The following is a 16,109-nucleotide window of genomic DNA, read 5'->3' on the forward strand; positions in this document are numbered from 1 at the left end:
GATTTGTGTGGCAACTTTTAGATTAAGTCACTGTTTTTTATTTACAGAAGAAGACTAAATGAATATGTGCAGATCTAAGAACTTCAGAATCCCCCTTGCTAAACACTGTTTAGAAAATTGTCTTTGTAGACAAGGGAGAGGCCTCATAGGGCCAATTTCTAAAATAACTGGATTTCACTAAATTGTGCTTTTAGTATTTTTTAAAACATGTATTTAGAACTCTTTCCTGGTTCTTTTTTTTTGCTAGCTGTTACATTCACTAGTCCACCGTATCTGATGGATTCCAGTGCTTTATGGCTTTCTTTTTTTTCCCCTATTGTCAGCATCAGTTTGTTCATTTGTGTGTAAAATGGGGAGCTTTACCTGAGGCATGCCAGCGAGGTGGCTTGGAATCCATGGGTAAAATAAATCCTAGGTCAGAAAAATTGATGTGGTTTCATGTCCCATCTCTTTTGTCCTTATTTTAGCTATTTAAATAGTGGGATAAGACTATCCTATAAAACATTCCCAAAATCTAAACAACAAGGTAAAATTGACAAAAGTGAAAAATAATTTCCCCCAAGCACAGCTGAAATCCATCTTTCTACCCCCACCCTCAGATGGTCTAATTCTCTAGGCTATAGTGTAAGAAAACTTAGGTAAGATGGCCTAATTAATAGGCCCAGGTCTTCTGAATTTAGCCTTTGTTAGGTTACTGGAGGAAATATGCTGGGAATTAAAGGCCCTTGCCATAGTTAACCATCTGCCTGCAAGCATTCTGGCCTGGCTGTCAGGACGGTAAGTGACAGGTGTGTCAGTACAGCAGAAAGCCTGGTCTTTGGAAGAAGCTGCAGCCAGACCCCTTGTAGTCCTGATGAAGAGCAGCCCTGTGGGTGACCTCAGTGTTCACTCCGCTCCTAGCTGACCATACCACGGGCAGTTTTGAGGCAGTCCTCAGCCTTTATCTTCTACTAGTCTGGTTTTGATCACAAAGTAGGAGGAACAACTATTTGAGTTAATGGGACAGGCTGGCTTTGGTTCTCTGCGACCTGAGAGTCTAGCATGATAATGGGCATACAGAAGGAAATGACCATGGCCCAGATAACATGTTCGTTCTAGTACTAAAATCTGAATATTTTGCATAAAAGTTGAAAAAATGACAATAATCAGCCTGAATGAAAATGACCATTGTGGTATTTACAACAGATGGAAATGTATTAGTCGAGGCAAAGTGCTGTCACCAACACTGCAAAACCTCAGTGGCTCTGCATGATAAAAGTTCATCTCATACTGATTCACCATCCAGTATGGGAAGTGGGGACGGGGCGGAACTCTGCTCTACAGAGTCATTTAGGGATTCAAGCACTTGCCATGTGGTTGCTGTACCATCTCCTGGGGCATTGGAGTCTTGCCCTGGAGCCTCTACATCCAGCCTGCAGACAACAGGGAGGTCAGGCGGAGGGCGTGTGCAGGGGTTTTAGGGATTGGAGTAGAAGTAGTTACATCGCTTTTACTCATACTCCTTTAAACAGGACACAATCTCATGACAACACATAACTAGAAGGGAGGCTAGAAAGTGCTGTCTAGCTATATGCCCAGGAAAAAAAATAATAAATGGGCTTTGGTGACCTGTGTATTTAAGGACTGTAGTTTTCTTTTTGCCTGTAGGATATATATTTGGTAGGCCAAGAGGCAAAGATAGTCTTATCTCTCTGGAAAATTGTGTTCAACTTTCAGACTTTTGATCTTGGATTTTTTTTTTTAATTGTAATTAGGTTTAGACATTTTGGGTTGGAGTGAATACACGGTGTCAGCACAAATGTTAACTGTTAGTCCTCCATCTCCTCTCACCCTGGGGTGGGGGAGATGGAAAAAGTGCTACTGTGTTGAATCTCGCATCGGCCACTATTGAGCTTGCTACCTTTTCAGCCTGACCCTAAGTGAAACTAAAGGAGCACTTTTTCCAGCAGGCTGCACCAGACCTGAGAGAAGTGGGTGAATTTTCAGATTCTGTGAATTGTTAACACTTCTAATATAGAAGCTCATCATTAGATCTGTGACTATAACCTTGTGGCTGTGTAATTACTTTACTTTTTAACTTCTGATTCTTTGGCTTTAAAGTAGCCTAACCACTTCTTCAGTATTATTTAAAAAAAGAAGCTAGACTGCTTTTCCTCTCAGATTTAATTGCATTTAATTCAACTGTATTAAACACATACAAAATGTCAGTTACTGAGATAGCTGGGGATCTACAAGAGAATAAGCTACCTCCTGTGCCCTCAAGGAGCTGATAGGCCAAGCGAGGAGACACACATTCTGCTATTTCTGTAGTAGCTATAAAACAATTTATAAGTATGGAATTAGTGCCTAAACCAGAATATCGTGGGAACATAAAAAGACACTACTGTGTCCTATAAAGGGTGTGAATAGTGTTTTAGAGGAGAAAACATTTGAACTAGAAGTTGAAAAATGAGAAAGACCTTGCTTGGCAGAAAAGGAAACGGGAGGCATAGCTAGATATCCTCGGTAGAGAGTACTTTGCAAAGAAATCATGGTGTGTTTAGGGGATTGTGAGGATTTAGATGTGGCCAGATCAGATGTGTGAGGAGAAAGAATGGAGTGATATGAGGTGGGGAGGGCAAATTGGAACCACATTTGTGAAGGGCCTAAAAGACCATAATTTGGAATTAAGCGTTTTGTAATGTGAATATGGGGAATGGCAAATATTACTTTAGTAGGGAAGTAATAAAATCAGATTTTCATTTTAGGAAAATAAGTCTAGCAAAATAATTGATAATAGATTACAGAATTTTACACTCTCATATTGAGTTCGTGCATATATAGTCTTTTTATTTTTGTCTTTCAAAGACATAACAATACTTTTAAACACAGAATTGATACAATTGATATTACCACTGACGTTTTGTCTCATACATTTTTTCCCAAAGGGCCACAAATATAGCTGTGAAATCATATGAGATCATGTTTTAACCAATCAAAAATGTGTACACTTCCAGCTTCTGATAATGACAGCTTGTATCAGACTAGCCATCCCACCAACAGTATATACAGATTCTTGGCAAAATACAAAAGCAATAACAAAAAGTATTTACTGGCACTAGAGAGCAACTAAAAGCAGGCAATCCTCTGAAAGAAGGAAACCATACTGGGTGAAATCTACATTTAAATAGCTGTGACCCGGAGGGCTCCTTCTACCCTACCTGGCACGTGGCTGATGGAGCTCAAACCAAAAGCAATAGGTTTATTGGCTCTAGGAATCATAGAACTGAATCAGATTGGACAGAATGACTAGGAATTGAGATAAGGACTCCAGAACAGGGACAGTCACAGAGGGGGAACCCCCAAATCTATAAATAAATACCTCTTTAATCCTTGGCTAAGCCTTGAGCTGTGTTTGTGCAGGGAAAGACTCCATGGAGACGAGGAAGAAAACAAAAGCTGGAAGGCTGAACTCACTGGGCAGAGCATTCATCATCTTCTCACTGTAGGGATATAGAGTTTAGAATTTTACTCCCGCAGATTAGAGGGAGTTGCCAAACAACTTGGGATTTCCACTGAAACCCCCGAAGGTCCAAGCTTTAGGAGTAAAGACCACATCCAAGGACTAAGGGAAAAACTGAAATAGACCAGCCTATAAGTTTTAGGCTTAACAAAGCCTAAAACTAAGCCTCCTTATTACCTGGCAGTCATTTAACTACCTGCTGGGATAAATGTCAATACCATTTGGAGAAAGACAATAAAATCTAAAGCCTCCACAACGTATTCACAATGTTCATATGCCATCAGCAATTATTAGACATGCAAAGAAACGAGGAAATGTGACCCAGAGTCATATGAAAATCAGTCAATATAAACAGATTCATAGCTAACCTAGATATTGAAATTAGCATATGGGGACTTTAAAATTACTATGTGAAATCTGTTAATGCATTTACATGAAAAGATGGATATAATGGGTTAAGAGATGGGAAATTCCAGGAGTGATATGAAAACTGTAAGAAGAAGAACCAAACGAAAATCACAAGAGCTGAAAAAATAAAATATCTGAAATTAAAAAAAATTCTATGGAACTAATAGTACATTTAAAGTAACTCAGAAATAAAAAAGACAATAAAAATTAGCAAAAGACATAGACAGGCACTTCCAAAAAGAATGTATATAAATAGCCAATAATCATTTGGCAAGATACTTAACACCATTAATCACCAGGGAAATGCAAATTGAAATCACGACATACTTCTTTACGTCTATTAGGATTGCTAAAATTAAATAGGCTGACAACACCAAAAGACTGCCAAAATTTGAAAACTCATACGTTGCTGGGGGTATATGTAAATTGGTATAATCACTTGGGAAAACTGTATGTTAGTTCTTTAAAAAGGAAAACATATACCAACCCAGCAATTTTACTCATAGGTGTTTGTCCAGTGGAAATGAAAACATATGGCCACAAAAGGATTTGTATAAATGTGAAGATTTATTCATAATAGCTAACAATATAAATACTCCAATATCCATTCACAGATGAATGGATAAAGAAATTATGGTATATTCAATAATGGAATATTACTCAGGAATGAAAAGGAATGAAATACTATATTAATACATGCAACAACACAGGTGACTCTCAAAAAATATGCTGAGCAAAAGAAGCTAGCCCCATCCTCCATATCTTTTTTTTTTTTTTGGAGTTTTTCTAAGTTTTAATGCAACATTTCATGAAAGATTATAAGACAGAACCTAGGAGTACTAGAAAAATTTCAAATTTTAAGAAATTTTAGCTTGTGTTGCATTAGAGAGTGGTGTTCTGTGGATACACATCCTCATCCTTTCCTCATTTTCTTTTTTTTTCACTTTTTCTTTATTATTAGTTTCTGTTTTATAACAAAGTGAATCAGTCATACATATACATCTGTTCCCACATCCCTTCCCTCTTGCGTCTCCCTCCCTCCCACCCTCCCTATCCCACCCCTCCAGGCGGTCACAAAGCACCGAGCTGATCTCCCTGTGCTATGCAGCTGCTTCCCATTATCTATCTACCTTACGTTTGGTAGAGTATATATGTCCATGCCTCTCTCTTGCTTTGTCACAGCTTACCCTTCCCCCTCCCCATATCCTCAAGTCCATTCTCAAGTAGGTCTGTGTCTTTATTCCTGTTTTACCCCTAGGTTCTTCATGACATTTTTTTTTCTTAAATTCCATATATATGTGTTAGCATACGGTATTTGTCTTTCTCTTTCTGACTTACTTCACTCTGTATGACAGACTCTAGGACTATCCACCTCATTACAATTAGCTCAGTTTCGTTTCTTTTTATGGCTGAGTAATATTCCATTGTATATCTGTGCCACATCTTCTTTATCCATTCATCCGATGATGGACACTTAGGTTGTTTCCATCTCCAGGCTATTGTGAATAGAGCTGCAATGAATATTTTGGTACATGTCTCTTTTTGAATTATGGTTTTCTCAGGGTATATGCCTAGTAGTGGGATTGCTGGGTCATATGGTAGTTCTATTTTTAGTTTTTTAAGGAACCTCCATACTGTTCTCCATAGTGGCTGTACCAATTCACATTCCCACCAGCAGTGCAAGAGTGTTCCCTTTTCTCCACACCCTCTCCAGCATTTATTGTTTCTAGATTTTTTGATGCTGGCCATTCTGACTGGTGTGAGATGATATCTCATTGTAGTTTTGATTTGCATTTCTCTAATGATTACTGATGTTGAGCATTCTTTCATGTGTTTGTTGGCAGTCTGTATATCTTCTTTGGAGAAATGCCTATTTAAGTCTTCTGCCCATTTTTGGATTGGGTTGTTTGTTTTTTTGCTATTGAGCTGCATGAGCTGCTTATAAATATTGCAGATTAATCCTTTGTCAGTTGCTTCATTTGCAAATATTTTCTCCCATTCTGAGGGTTGTCTTTTGGTCTTGTTTATGGTTTCCTTTGCTGTGCAAAAGCTTTGAAGTTTCATTAGGTCCCATTTGTTTATCTTTGTTTTTATTTCCATTTCACTAGGAGGTGAGTCCAAAAGGATCTTGCTGTGATTTATGTCATAGAGTGTTCTGCTTCTGTTTTCCTCTAAGAGTTTGATAGTTTCTGGCCTTACATTTAGGTCTTTAATCCATTTTGAGCTTATTTTTGTGTACGGTGTTAGGGAATGATCTAATCTCATACCTTTACATGTCCCTGTCCAGTTTTCCCAGCACCACTTATTGAAGAGGCTGTCCTTTCTCCACTGTACATTCCTGCCTCCTTTATCAAACATAAGTTGACCATATGTGCGTGGGTTTATCTCTGGGCTTTCTATCCTGTTCCATTGATCTATCTTTCTGTTTTTGTGCCAGTACCACACTGTCTTGATTACTGTAGCTTTGTAGTATAGTCTGAAGTCAGGGAGCCTGACTCCTCCACCTCCGTTTTTCGTTCTCAAGATTGCTTTGGCTATTTGGGGTCTTTTGTTTTTCCAAACAAATTTTGAAATTTTTTGTTCTAGTTCTGTGAAAAATGCCAGTGGTAGTTTGATAGGGATTGCATTGAATCTGTAGATTGCTTTGGGTAGTAGAATCATTTTCACAATATTGATTCTTCCAATCCAGGAGCATGGTATATCTCTCCATCTATTTGTATCATCTTTAATTTCTTTCATCAGTGTCTTATAATTTTCTGCATACAGGTCTTTTGTCTCCTTAGGTAGGTTTATTCCTAGATATTTTATTCTTTTTGTTGCAATGGTAAATGGGAGTGTTTCCTTGATTTCATTTTCAGATTTTTCATCATTAGTGTACAGGAATGCCAGAGATTTCTGTGCATTAATTTTGTATCCTGCTACTTTACCAAATTCATTGCTTAGCTCTAGTAGTTTTCTGGTAGCATCTTTCGGATTCTCTCTGTATAGTATCATGTCATCTGCAAACAGTGACAGCTTTACTTCTTCTTTTCCAATTTGGATTCCTTTTATTTCCTTTTCTTCTCTGATTGCTGTGGCTAAAACTTCCAAAACTATGTTGAATAAGAGTGGTGAGAGTGGGCAGCCTTGTCTTGTTCCTGATCTTAGTGGAAATGGTTTCAGTTTTTCACCATTGAGGACAATGTTGGCTGTGGGTTTGTCATATATGGCCTTTATGATGTTGAGGAAAGTTCCCTCTATGCCTACTTTCTGCAGGGTTTTTATCATAAATGGGTGTTGAATTTTGTCGAAAGCTTTCTCTGCATCTATTGAGATGATCATATGGTTTTTCTCCTTCAGTTTGTTAATATGGTGTATCACATTGATTGATTTGTGTATATTGAAGAATCCTTGCATTCCTGGAATAAACCCCACTTGATCATGGTGTATGATCCTTTTAATGTGCTGTTGGATTCTGTTTGCTAGTATTTTGTTGAGGATTTTTGCATCTATGTTCATCAGTGATATTGGCCTGTAGTTTTCTTTCTTTGTGACATCCTTGCCTGGTTTTGGTATCAAGGTGATGGTGGCCTCCTAGAATGAGTTTGGGAGTGTTCCTCCCTCTGCTATATTTTGGAAGAGTTTGAGAAGGATAGGTGTTAGCTCTTCTCTAAATGTTTGATAGAATTCACCTGTGAAGCCATCTGGTCCTGGGCTTTTGTTTGTTGGAAGATTTTTTATCACAGTTTCAATTTCAGTGCTTGTGACTGGTCTATTCATATTTTCTATTTCTTCCTGATTCAGTCTTGGCAGGTTGTGCATTTCTAAGAATTTGTCCATTTCTTCCAGGTTGTCCATTTTATTAGCATAGAGTTGCTTGTAGTAATCTCTCATGATCTTTTGTATTTCTGCAGTGTCAGTTGTTACTTCTCCTTTTTCATTTCTAATTCTATTGATTTGAGTCTTCTCCCTTTTTTTACTGATGAGTCTGGCTAATGGTTTATCACTTTTGTTTATCTTCTCAAAGAACCAGCTTTTAGTTTTATTGATCTTTGCTATCATTTCCTTCATTTCTTTTTCATTTATTTCTGATCTGATCTTTATGCTTTCTTTCCTTCTGCTCACTTTGGGGTTTTTTTGTTCTTCTTTCTCTAATTGCTTTAGGTGCAGGGTCAGGTTGTTTACTCGAGATGTTTCCTGTTTCTCAAGGTGGGATTGTATTGCTATAAACTTCCCCCTTAAAACTGCTTTTGCTGCGTCCCATAGGTTTTGGGTCGTCGTGTCTCCATTGTCATTTGTTTCTAGGTATTTTTTAATTTCCTCTTTGATTTCTTCAGTGATCACTTGGTTATTAAGTAGTGTATTGTTTAGCGTCCATGTATTTGTATATTTTTTTAAGTTTACTTTTTTTTTAAAATTAATTTATTTATTTTTGGTTGTGTTGGGTCTTCGTTTCTGTGCGAGGGCTTTCTCTAGTTGCGGTGAGCGGGGTCCACTCTTCATCGCGGTGCGCGGGCCTCTCATCGTCACGGCCTCTCTTGTTGCGGAGCACAGGCTCCGGACGCGCAGGCTCAGTAGTTGTGGCTCACGGGTCCAGCCGCTCCGTGGCATATGGGATCCTCCCAGACCAGGGCTCGAACCCGTGTCCCCTGCATCGGCAGGCGGATTCTCAACCACTGCACCACCAGGGAAGCCCCCATGTATTTGTATTTTTTACAGATCTTTTCCTGTAATTGATGTCTAGTCTCATAGCATTGTGGTCAGAAAAAATACTTGATACAATTTCAATTTTCTTAAATTTACCAAGGCTTGATTTGTGACCCAAGATATGATCTATCCTGGAGAACGTTCCATGAGCACTTGAGAAGAATGTGTATTCTGTTGTTTTGGGATGGAATGTCCTATAAATATCAATTAAGTCCATCTTGTTTAATGTATCATTTAAAGCTTGTGTTTCCTTATTTATTTTCATTTTGGATGATCTGTCCATTGGTGAAAGTGGGGTGTTGAAGTCCCCTACTATGAGTGTGTTACTGTCAATTTCCCCTTTTATGGCTGTAAGTATTTGCCTTATGTATTGAGGTGCTCCTATGTTGGGTGCATAAATATTTACAATTGTTATATCTTCTTCTTGGATCGATCCCTTTATCATTATGTTGTGTCCTTCTTTGTCTCTTCTAATAGTCTTTATTTTAAAGTCTATTTTGTCTGATATGAGAATTGCTACTCCAGCTTTCTTTTGATTTCCATTTGCATGGAATATCTTTTTCCATCTCCTTACTGTCAATCTGTATGTGTCTCTAGGTCTGAAGTGGGTCTCTTGTAGACAGCATATATATGGGTCTTGTTTTTGTAACCATTCAGCCAATCTGTGTCTTTTGGTGGGAGCATTTAGTCCATTTACATTTAAGGTAATTATTGATATGTATGTTCCTATTCCCATTTTCTTAATTGTTTTGGGTTCGTTATTGTAGGTGTTTTCCTTCTGTTGTGTTTCTTGCCTAGAGAAGTTCCTTTAGCATTTGTTGTAAAGCTGGTTTGGTGGTGCTGAACTCTCTCAGCTTTTGCTTGTCTGTAAACGTTTGAATTTCTCCATCAAATCTGAATGAGATCCTTGCTGGGTAGAGTAATCTTGGTTGCTGGTTTTTCCCCTTCATCACTTTAAATATGTCCTGCCACTCCCTTCTGGCTTGTAGAGTTTCTGCTGAGAGATCAGCTGTTAGCCTGATGGGGATTCCCTTGTGTGTTATTTGTTGTTTTTCCCTTGCTGCTTTTAATATGATTTCTTTGTGTTTAATTTTTGACAGTTTGATTAATATGTGTCTTGGCGTATTTCTCCTTGGATTTATTCTGTATGGGACTCTCTGTGCCTCCTGGACTTGATTAACTATTTCCTTTCCCATATTAGGGAAGTTTTCAACTATAATCTCTTCAAATATTTTCTCAGTCCCTTTCTTTTTCTCTTCTTCTTCTGGAACCCCTATAATTCGAATGTTGGTGCGTTTAATGTTGTCCCAGAGGTCTCTGAGACTGTCCTCTGTTCTTTTCATTCTTTTTTTCTTTATTCTGCTCTGCAGCAGTTATTTCCACTATTTTATCTTCCAGCTCACTTATCCGTTCTTCTGCCTCAGTTATTCTGCTATTGATCCCATCTAGAGTACTTTTTATTTCATGTATTGTGTTTTTAATCGATGCTTGATTCATCTTTAGTTCTTCTAGGTCCTTGTTAAATGTTTCTTGCACTTTGTCTATTCTACTTCCAGGATTTTGGATCATCTTTACTATCATTATTCTGAATTCTTTTTCAGGTAGACTGCCTATTACCTCTTCATTTGTTAGGTCTGGTGGGTTTTTATCTTACTCCTTCACCTGCTGTGTGTTTTTCTGTCTTCTCATTTTGCTTATCTTACTGTGTTTTTGCAGGCTGCAGATTCGTAGTTCCCGTTGTTTTTGGTGTCTGTTCCCAGTGGCTAAGGCTGTCTCAGTGGGTTGTGTAGGCTTCCTGGTGGAGGGGACTAGTGCCTGTGTTCTGGTGGATGAGGCTCGATCTTGTCTTTCTGGTGGACAGGTCCATGTCTGGTGGTGTGTTTTGGGGTGCCTGCGACCTTATTATGTTTTTAGGCAGCCTCTCTGCTAATGGGTGGGGTTGTGCTCCTGTCTTGCTAGTTGCTTGGCATAGGGTGACCAGCACTGTAGCCTGCTGGTCGTTGTGTGAAGCTGGGTGCTGGTGTTGAAATGGAGATCTCTGGGAGATTTTCGCCGCTTGATATTATGTGGAGCTGGGAAGTCTCTTGTGGACCCGTGTCCTGAAGTTGGCTCTCCCACTTCAGAGGTACAGCACTGACTCCTGGCTGCAGCACCAACAGCCTTTCATCTACCCGGCTCAGAATAAAAGGGAGAAAAAGTAGAAAGAAAGAATTAGAAGAAAGAAAGAGAGAAAGAAAGAAAGAAGGAGAGAAAGGAAGGAAGGAAGAAAGGAGGGAGGGAGGGAGGAAGGAAAGAAAGAAAGACAGGAGGGGGGAGGGAGGGAGGAAGGGTAGGTAGGAAAAAGAGAAAGAGAGAAGGTAAAGTAAAATAGAATAAAGTATGATAAAATATAGTAGCGTTATTAAAATAAAAAAGTAATTATTAAAAAAAAGAAAAAAAGAAAAAAAAAACGGACGGATAGAACCCTGGGACAATTGGTGGAAGCTAAGCTATACAGAGAAAATCTCACACAGAAGCATACACATACACATTCACAGAAAGAGAACAAGGGGAAAAAAATCGTAAATCTTGCTCTCAAAGTCCACCTCCTCAATTTGGAATAATTCGTGTAAAAAGGGGAAAAGGGGAAAAAGTCTTTTTTTTTTTTTTTTTTTTTTGCAGTACGCGGGCCTCTCACTGCTGTGGCCTCTCCCGTTGCAGAGCACAGGCTCCGGACGCGCAGGCTCAGCAGCCATGGCTCACGCGCCCAGCCGCTCCGCGGCATATGGGATCCTCCCGGACCGGGGCACGAACCCGTGTCCCCTGCATCGGCAGGTGTACTCTCAACCACTGCGCCACCAGGGAAGCCCCAAGGGGAAAAAGCCTTAAATCTTGCTCTCAAAGTCCACCTCCTCAATTTAGGATAATTCCTTGTAAAAAGAGGAAAAGGGGAAAAAAATCTTAAATCTTGTTCTCAAAGTCCACCTCCTCAATTTGGGATGATTCGTTGTCTATTCATGTATTCCACAGATGCAGGGTACATCAAGTTGATTGTGGAGCTTTAATCCGCTGCTTCTGAGGCTGCACAGAGAGATTTCCATCTCTTCTTTGTTCTCACAGCTCCCGGGTCTCAGCTTTGGATTTGGCCCCGCCTCTCCGTGTAGGTCGCTGGAGGGCGTCTGTTCTTCGCTCAGACAGGACGGGTTTAAAGGAGCCACTGATTCGGGGGCTCTGGCTCACTCAGGACGAGGGGAGGGAGGGGCACGGGGGCGGGGTGAGCCTGAGGCCTCAGACGCCGGCGAGACGTTGCACCGTCGTGACGTTGCACGAGCCCGGGGCGCGCCGTGCGCTCTCCCGGGGAAGCCGTCTCTGGATCCTGGGACCACGGCAGTGGCCGGCTGCACAGGCTACCCGGAAAGGGGGAGTGGACAGTGACCTGCGCTCGCACACAGGCCTCTTGGCGGCAGCAGCAGCAGCCCCAGCGTCCCACGCCCGTCTCCGGGGTCCGCGCCTTTAGCTGCGGTTCGCGCCCGTCTCTGGAGCTCCTTTAAGCAGCGCTCTGAATCCCCTCTCCTCGCGTACCAGGAAACAAAGAGGGAAGAAAAAGTCTCTTGCCTCTTCGGCAGCTCCAGACTTTTTCCCCGGACCCTCTCCGGGCTAGCCGCGGTGCACTAACCCCTTCAGGCTCTCTTCCCGCCGCCAGCCCAAGTCCTCTCCCTGCGCTCCGACTGAAACCCGATACCCGAGCCTCAGCTCCCAGCCCCGCCCGCCCCGGCGGTGGCCGAGCAGACAAGCCTCTCGGGCCGGTGAGTGCCTGAGGGCACCGATCCTCTGTGCGGGAATCTCTCCGCTTTGCCCTCCGCACCCCTGTTGCTGTGCTCTCCTCCGCTACTCCAAAGCTTTCCCCTTCCGCCACCCGCAGTCTCCGCCCGCGAAGGGGCTTCCTAGTGTGTGGAAACCATTCCTCCTTCACGGCTCCCTCCCACTGGTGCAGGTCCCGTCCCTATCCTATTGTCTCTGTTTATTCTTTTTTTCTTTTGCCCTACCCAGGTATGTGGGGAGTTTCTTGCCTTTTGGGGAGTCTGAGGTCTTCTGTCAGCGTTCAGTAGGTGTTCTGTAGGAGTTGTTCCACGTGTAGATGAATTTCTGATGTATCTGTGGGGAGGAAGGTGATCTCCGCGTCCTACTCTTCCGCCATCTTCCCCCGGGCCCCCTCCATCTCTTATATGAAGTTTGAGATTATATAATAGGCAAAACTTAGCTAAGGTGGCTGAAGTCGGAACATGGGCTCCCTCTGGGTGGTGAGAGGGGAAATTGGGTGGGAAGGGTACAGAAGAACTTTTTGGGTTGATGGAGACACTTTGTATCTTTATTGGCATCATTGCTACGTGAGTATACACATCTGTTAAAACTCATCAAAACTGCACTTAAAATCTGCATTTGATTGCATGTACATTATAACTCATAGACAGAATTGATGGGAATTAAAAAGTAATGTAATATAGTGGTTCCACATGGCACATGCAAGAATTGAGGTGAGGCTGCCTGGATTCAAGTCCCAAAGGCAGTGAGCTATAGCAGTTAAGAGTATGGATGCTCCATTAGACAGGCCCGGGGTTTTGAAATCACATTGCCAATATTTTGTGAATGTAGGCAAGTTACTAACCTCTTCTAAACTCGTATAAAATGGAGATTATAAAATTAGTGTGTACCTTATACGGTCGTCCTCAGTATAGTGCCTGGCACATGGATGCACTCAGTACATTTAAGCTGTAGTCATTATTATTAAATAACTTCAGCTAGACTTTCATTGCCCTAATGCAGTCGTGAATGCTGGTATAACCATGAAGATTTTGAAAATCAGATGTTCACAAACTGCACTAGGCTGCAATCTAAATAATGCAGACAATATTTAACAGCATATGATCAAGTATGTTATCAAATCCTATTTTAGTTATCCATTTCAAACTAATGATCTCTTTGCCAAGAAAAAAATATTCACTTTAAAATACTCTTCTTGATGCTCTTGTAAAAAATTTAAACAGAGAGAAATTAGAACCTAATTTTTTTTCTTAACAGTTTCACCTTCTGTTTCCCATCCTATAATCACTTTTTATGTTTTGATGCCTGTCTTTCCAGTACACATACATGTATATGCATGTAAGTGTGTATGTGTATAACTGTAAACAGAATTGTGACTTTACATAAAAAATATATATAATATATATACATATATATTATATATATTTTTTAAACCTGGCATTTCACTTAGAAATCTTTTCATATTTAGTACTGACTCTATTTACTTATAAAATTGGCCTGTTCTTTTTAACAACTACGTAATAGTTCACAAAGTAAAATTGCTATGTGAAAGAGTGAACAAAATTTATCATTTTTGTAAGAGAAAAATTATATGTGTGAGTGTGTGTGTGTGTATAACCAGTGAAAGAGTGAACATCAGAATGTTGAAGAATTCTCTAGGTGGGAGGGCAAATGGTAGTTTTCATATTCTTCTTGCTTCTCTATATTTTTCATTTTTATATAAGAAAAATAGTTACTTTAAAATTTACACAAAACTTTCATCTAAGGAGTTTAAGATAATAACTACCATCAGTGGGGCACATAACATTGTATTAAACACTTTGCTGGTGCTTCTCAGGCATTATACTATTCAGATTCCATGCATAACCCTGTTAGTACAGCCATTATTGACACTAATTTCTAAGGAAACGGGCTTGAGCAGCGTATGGCTGGTAAAGGTAGAGTCTGGATTTCAACCTAGGTTTTCGGAAATACTGTAGTCTAGAGTAGTCTGGAATGACTACTAGAGTACTATGACTACTAGAGTAGTCTGGCTCTGTTGTTGTGAGGGTCTTTGAGGCCCAGGTTTATTCTCAAGTTTTACAGGTATGCAAATAGTGATGTAGTAAAGCCCAGATGAGCTTGTTTCCCTAGGAAGCTTGTTCAGCCAAAAGCGATGTTTCCATGCCAGTTGGTGGTAGCAGAGGCCATTAGACAGGTTACATGTCCCTCAGTGACAACTTCCCACTCATTATCCAGCTTTCTCACAAAATTAATAATAATAATAATAATAATAAAACAGTGATCAATTACATGGTGTTGTGGACTGTGGAGGGGAGGGTTCTTCAGACCGCTAATATCTTGGTCTGTTTTCACAGCCCAGATTACTATTCCTCTCTCTTTGTCTTCTAACCCTCTGTTTCAGAGTCTTGCATTTCTTCTGTGTCCAAGGGCTCATTCAGTAACTACTAAATTATGTGCATATGGTCTTGTAGCCCTCCAGCTGTGTGCTCGCCCCCAATCTAGTCAAATGAAGTTTTAATTTCCAGTGGCATCAGGTGTGCATTTTCAAAAGGTGATTCTCACCGTGAAGGGCAGACATGAGGTGGGGCAGGGATGAGAGCCAGAGGGCTGATGAGAGCCAGAGGGCTGATGAGAGCCTGTGTTGGGGAGAGGCGGAGCCTGCTCGGTTAGCAGAGCTGCAGCAGGAGCGGTGGAGGTTCTGTTTTCATCCACGTCAAGTGAGTGAGGGGTGGTCTTCCGGGTGTTTTTCAAGACCTAAGGTAACCTCACCCCTCACCTAACCCCCGGTCAGATGCCCTGCAGACACCTACTGCATTTGTGTCGTGCCACTGAGGGTGGAGGAAGTTAGAGGTCTGGTTCTTACTTTGACAGCTTCACTCTCAGTTTTGCAGTGACTGCAGATGTTCTAGAGCGCCTTTCTCACTTGCTTCTCGACGTTTCTTTCTTCTATAACCTGTGGTGTGTCAGAGGCAACACTTACCACCTCGGACATAGAATTGTTAGCATTTCTTCCCAATTCTGTGTTAGGTGACATGGAGATGATAGCTTGAAATAGACATGGCGGAAATATTTACCCAACTGAAGTTGGAAAAGGCTACGAATTAGGGCTCCCCTACCTCTAAAGAACCTGTTTAACATTTAGCTGCACGCTGTTTCTGTAACCCTTCTGCTCACCACACAAACCAAAGGGAGAGAGAGAAAGAGAGAAGAAAACCATGTTTAAGGGATTGAATACCATGGATTTTCTTCCATGGGACTATGGTGATTTCTAAGAGGAAAAACTTGAGTTCCTTTTCTTTCCCTATCCCAAGTTTTGCATTTATTTCCAAAAGGCCAAATATGGGCTAACTTTCTTCTCTCTCCTCCAGTGGACGGCTGTATTCACAGAGCAGCTGGCCCCTGTTTGCTCGCTGAATGTCGTAACCTGAACGGCTGTGAAACTGGACATGCAAAAATCACGTGTGGCTATGACCTGCCTGCAAAATGTGAGTACAGCTCTTTTGAACACTTTCAAAATCAGATGAGCACTCTTACCTTGTTTTAGTCCTCAAGTGGGTAACTGGAAGAGGAAGTGGTAGCAGTGGTATTTAATTAAATGTGCTTTTATTAAGATTTTGTACATGGTAATGAAATGTGTTTTCCAAATACATCTCCAAATATATGTGCGATGTTTAATTGTAGGTGATTTTTGCTCGGATCTTTGACAGAG

The 16,109-nt window shown here is 40.8% G+C and overlaps 1 protein-coding gene across 2 annotated transcripts in view; it reads left to right on the top strand.

Moving 5' to 3' along the window:
* The window catches only part of MACROD2 (mono-ADP ribosylhydrolase 2), a 1,988,024-nt gene that overhangs the window by 611,776 nt on the left and 1,360,139 nt on the right, over positions 1-16,109 (top strand). For both annotated transcript variants that reach the window (XM_081256147.1, XM_081256148.1), the window contains exon 5: positions 15,769-15,885. In XM_081256147.1, the coding sequence (XP_081112273.1) occupies positions 15,769-15,885 (117 nt within the window). The remainder of the gene's footprint in view (positions 1-15,768; positions 15,886-16,109) is intronic.

The sequence above is a fragment of the Mesoplodon bidens genome (assembly GCF_964165515.1).
Source record: "Mesoplodon bidens genome assembly, chromosome: 15".
Classification (NCBI taxonomy): Eukaryota; Metazoa; Chordata; class Mammalia; order Artiodactyla; family Ziphiidae; genus Mesoplodon; species Mesoplodon bidens.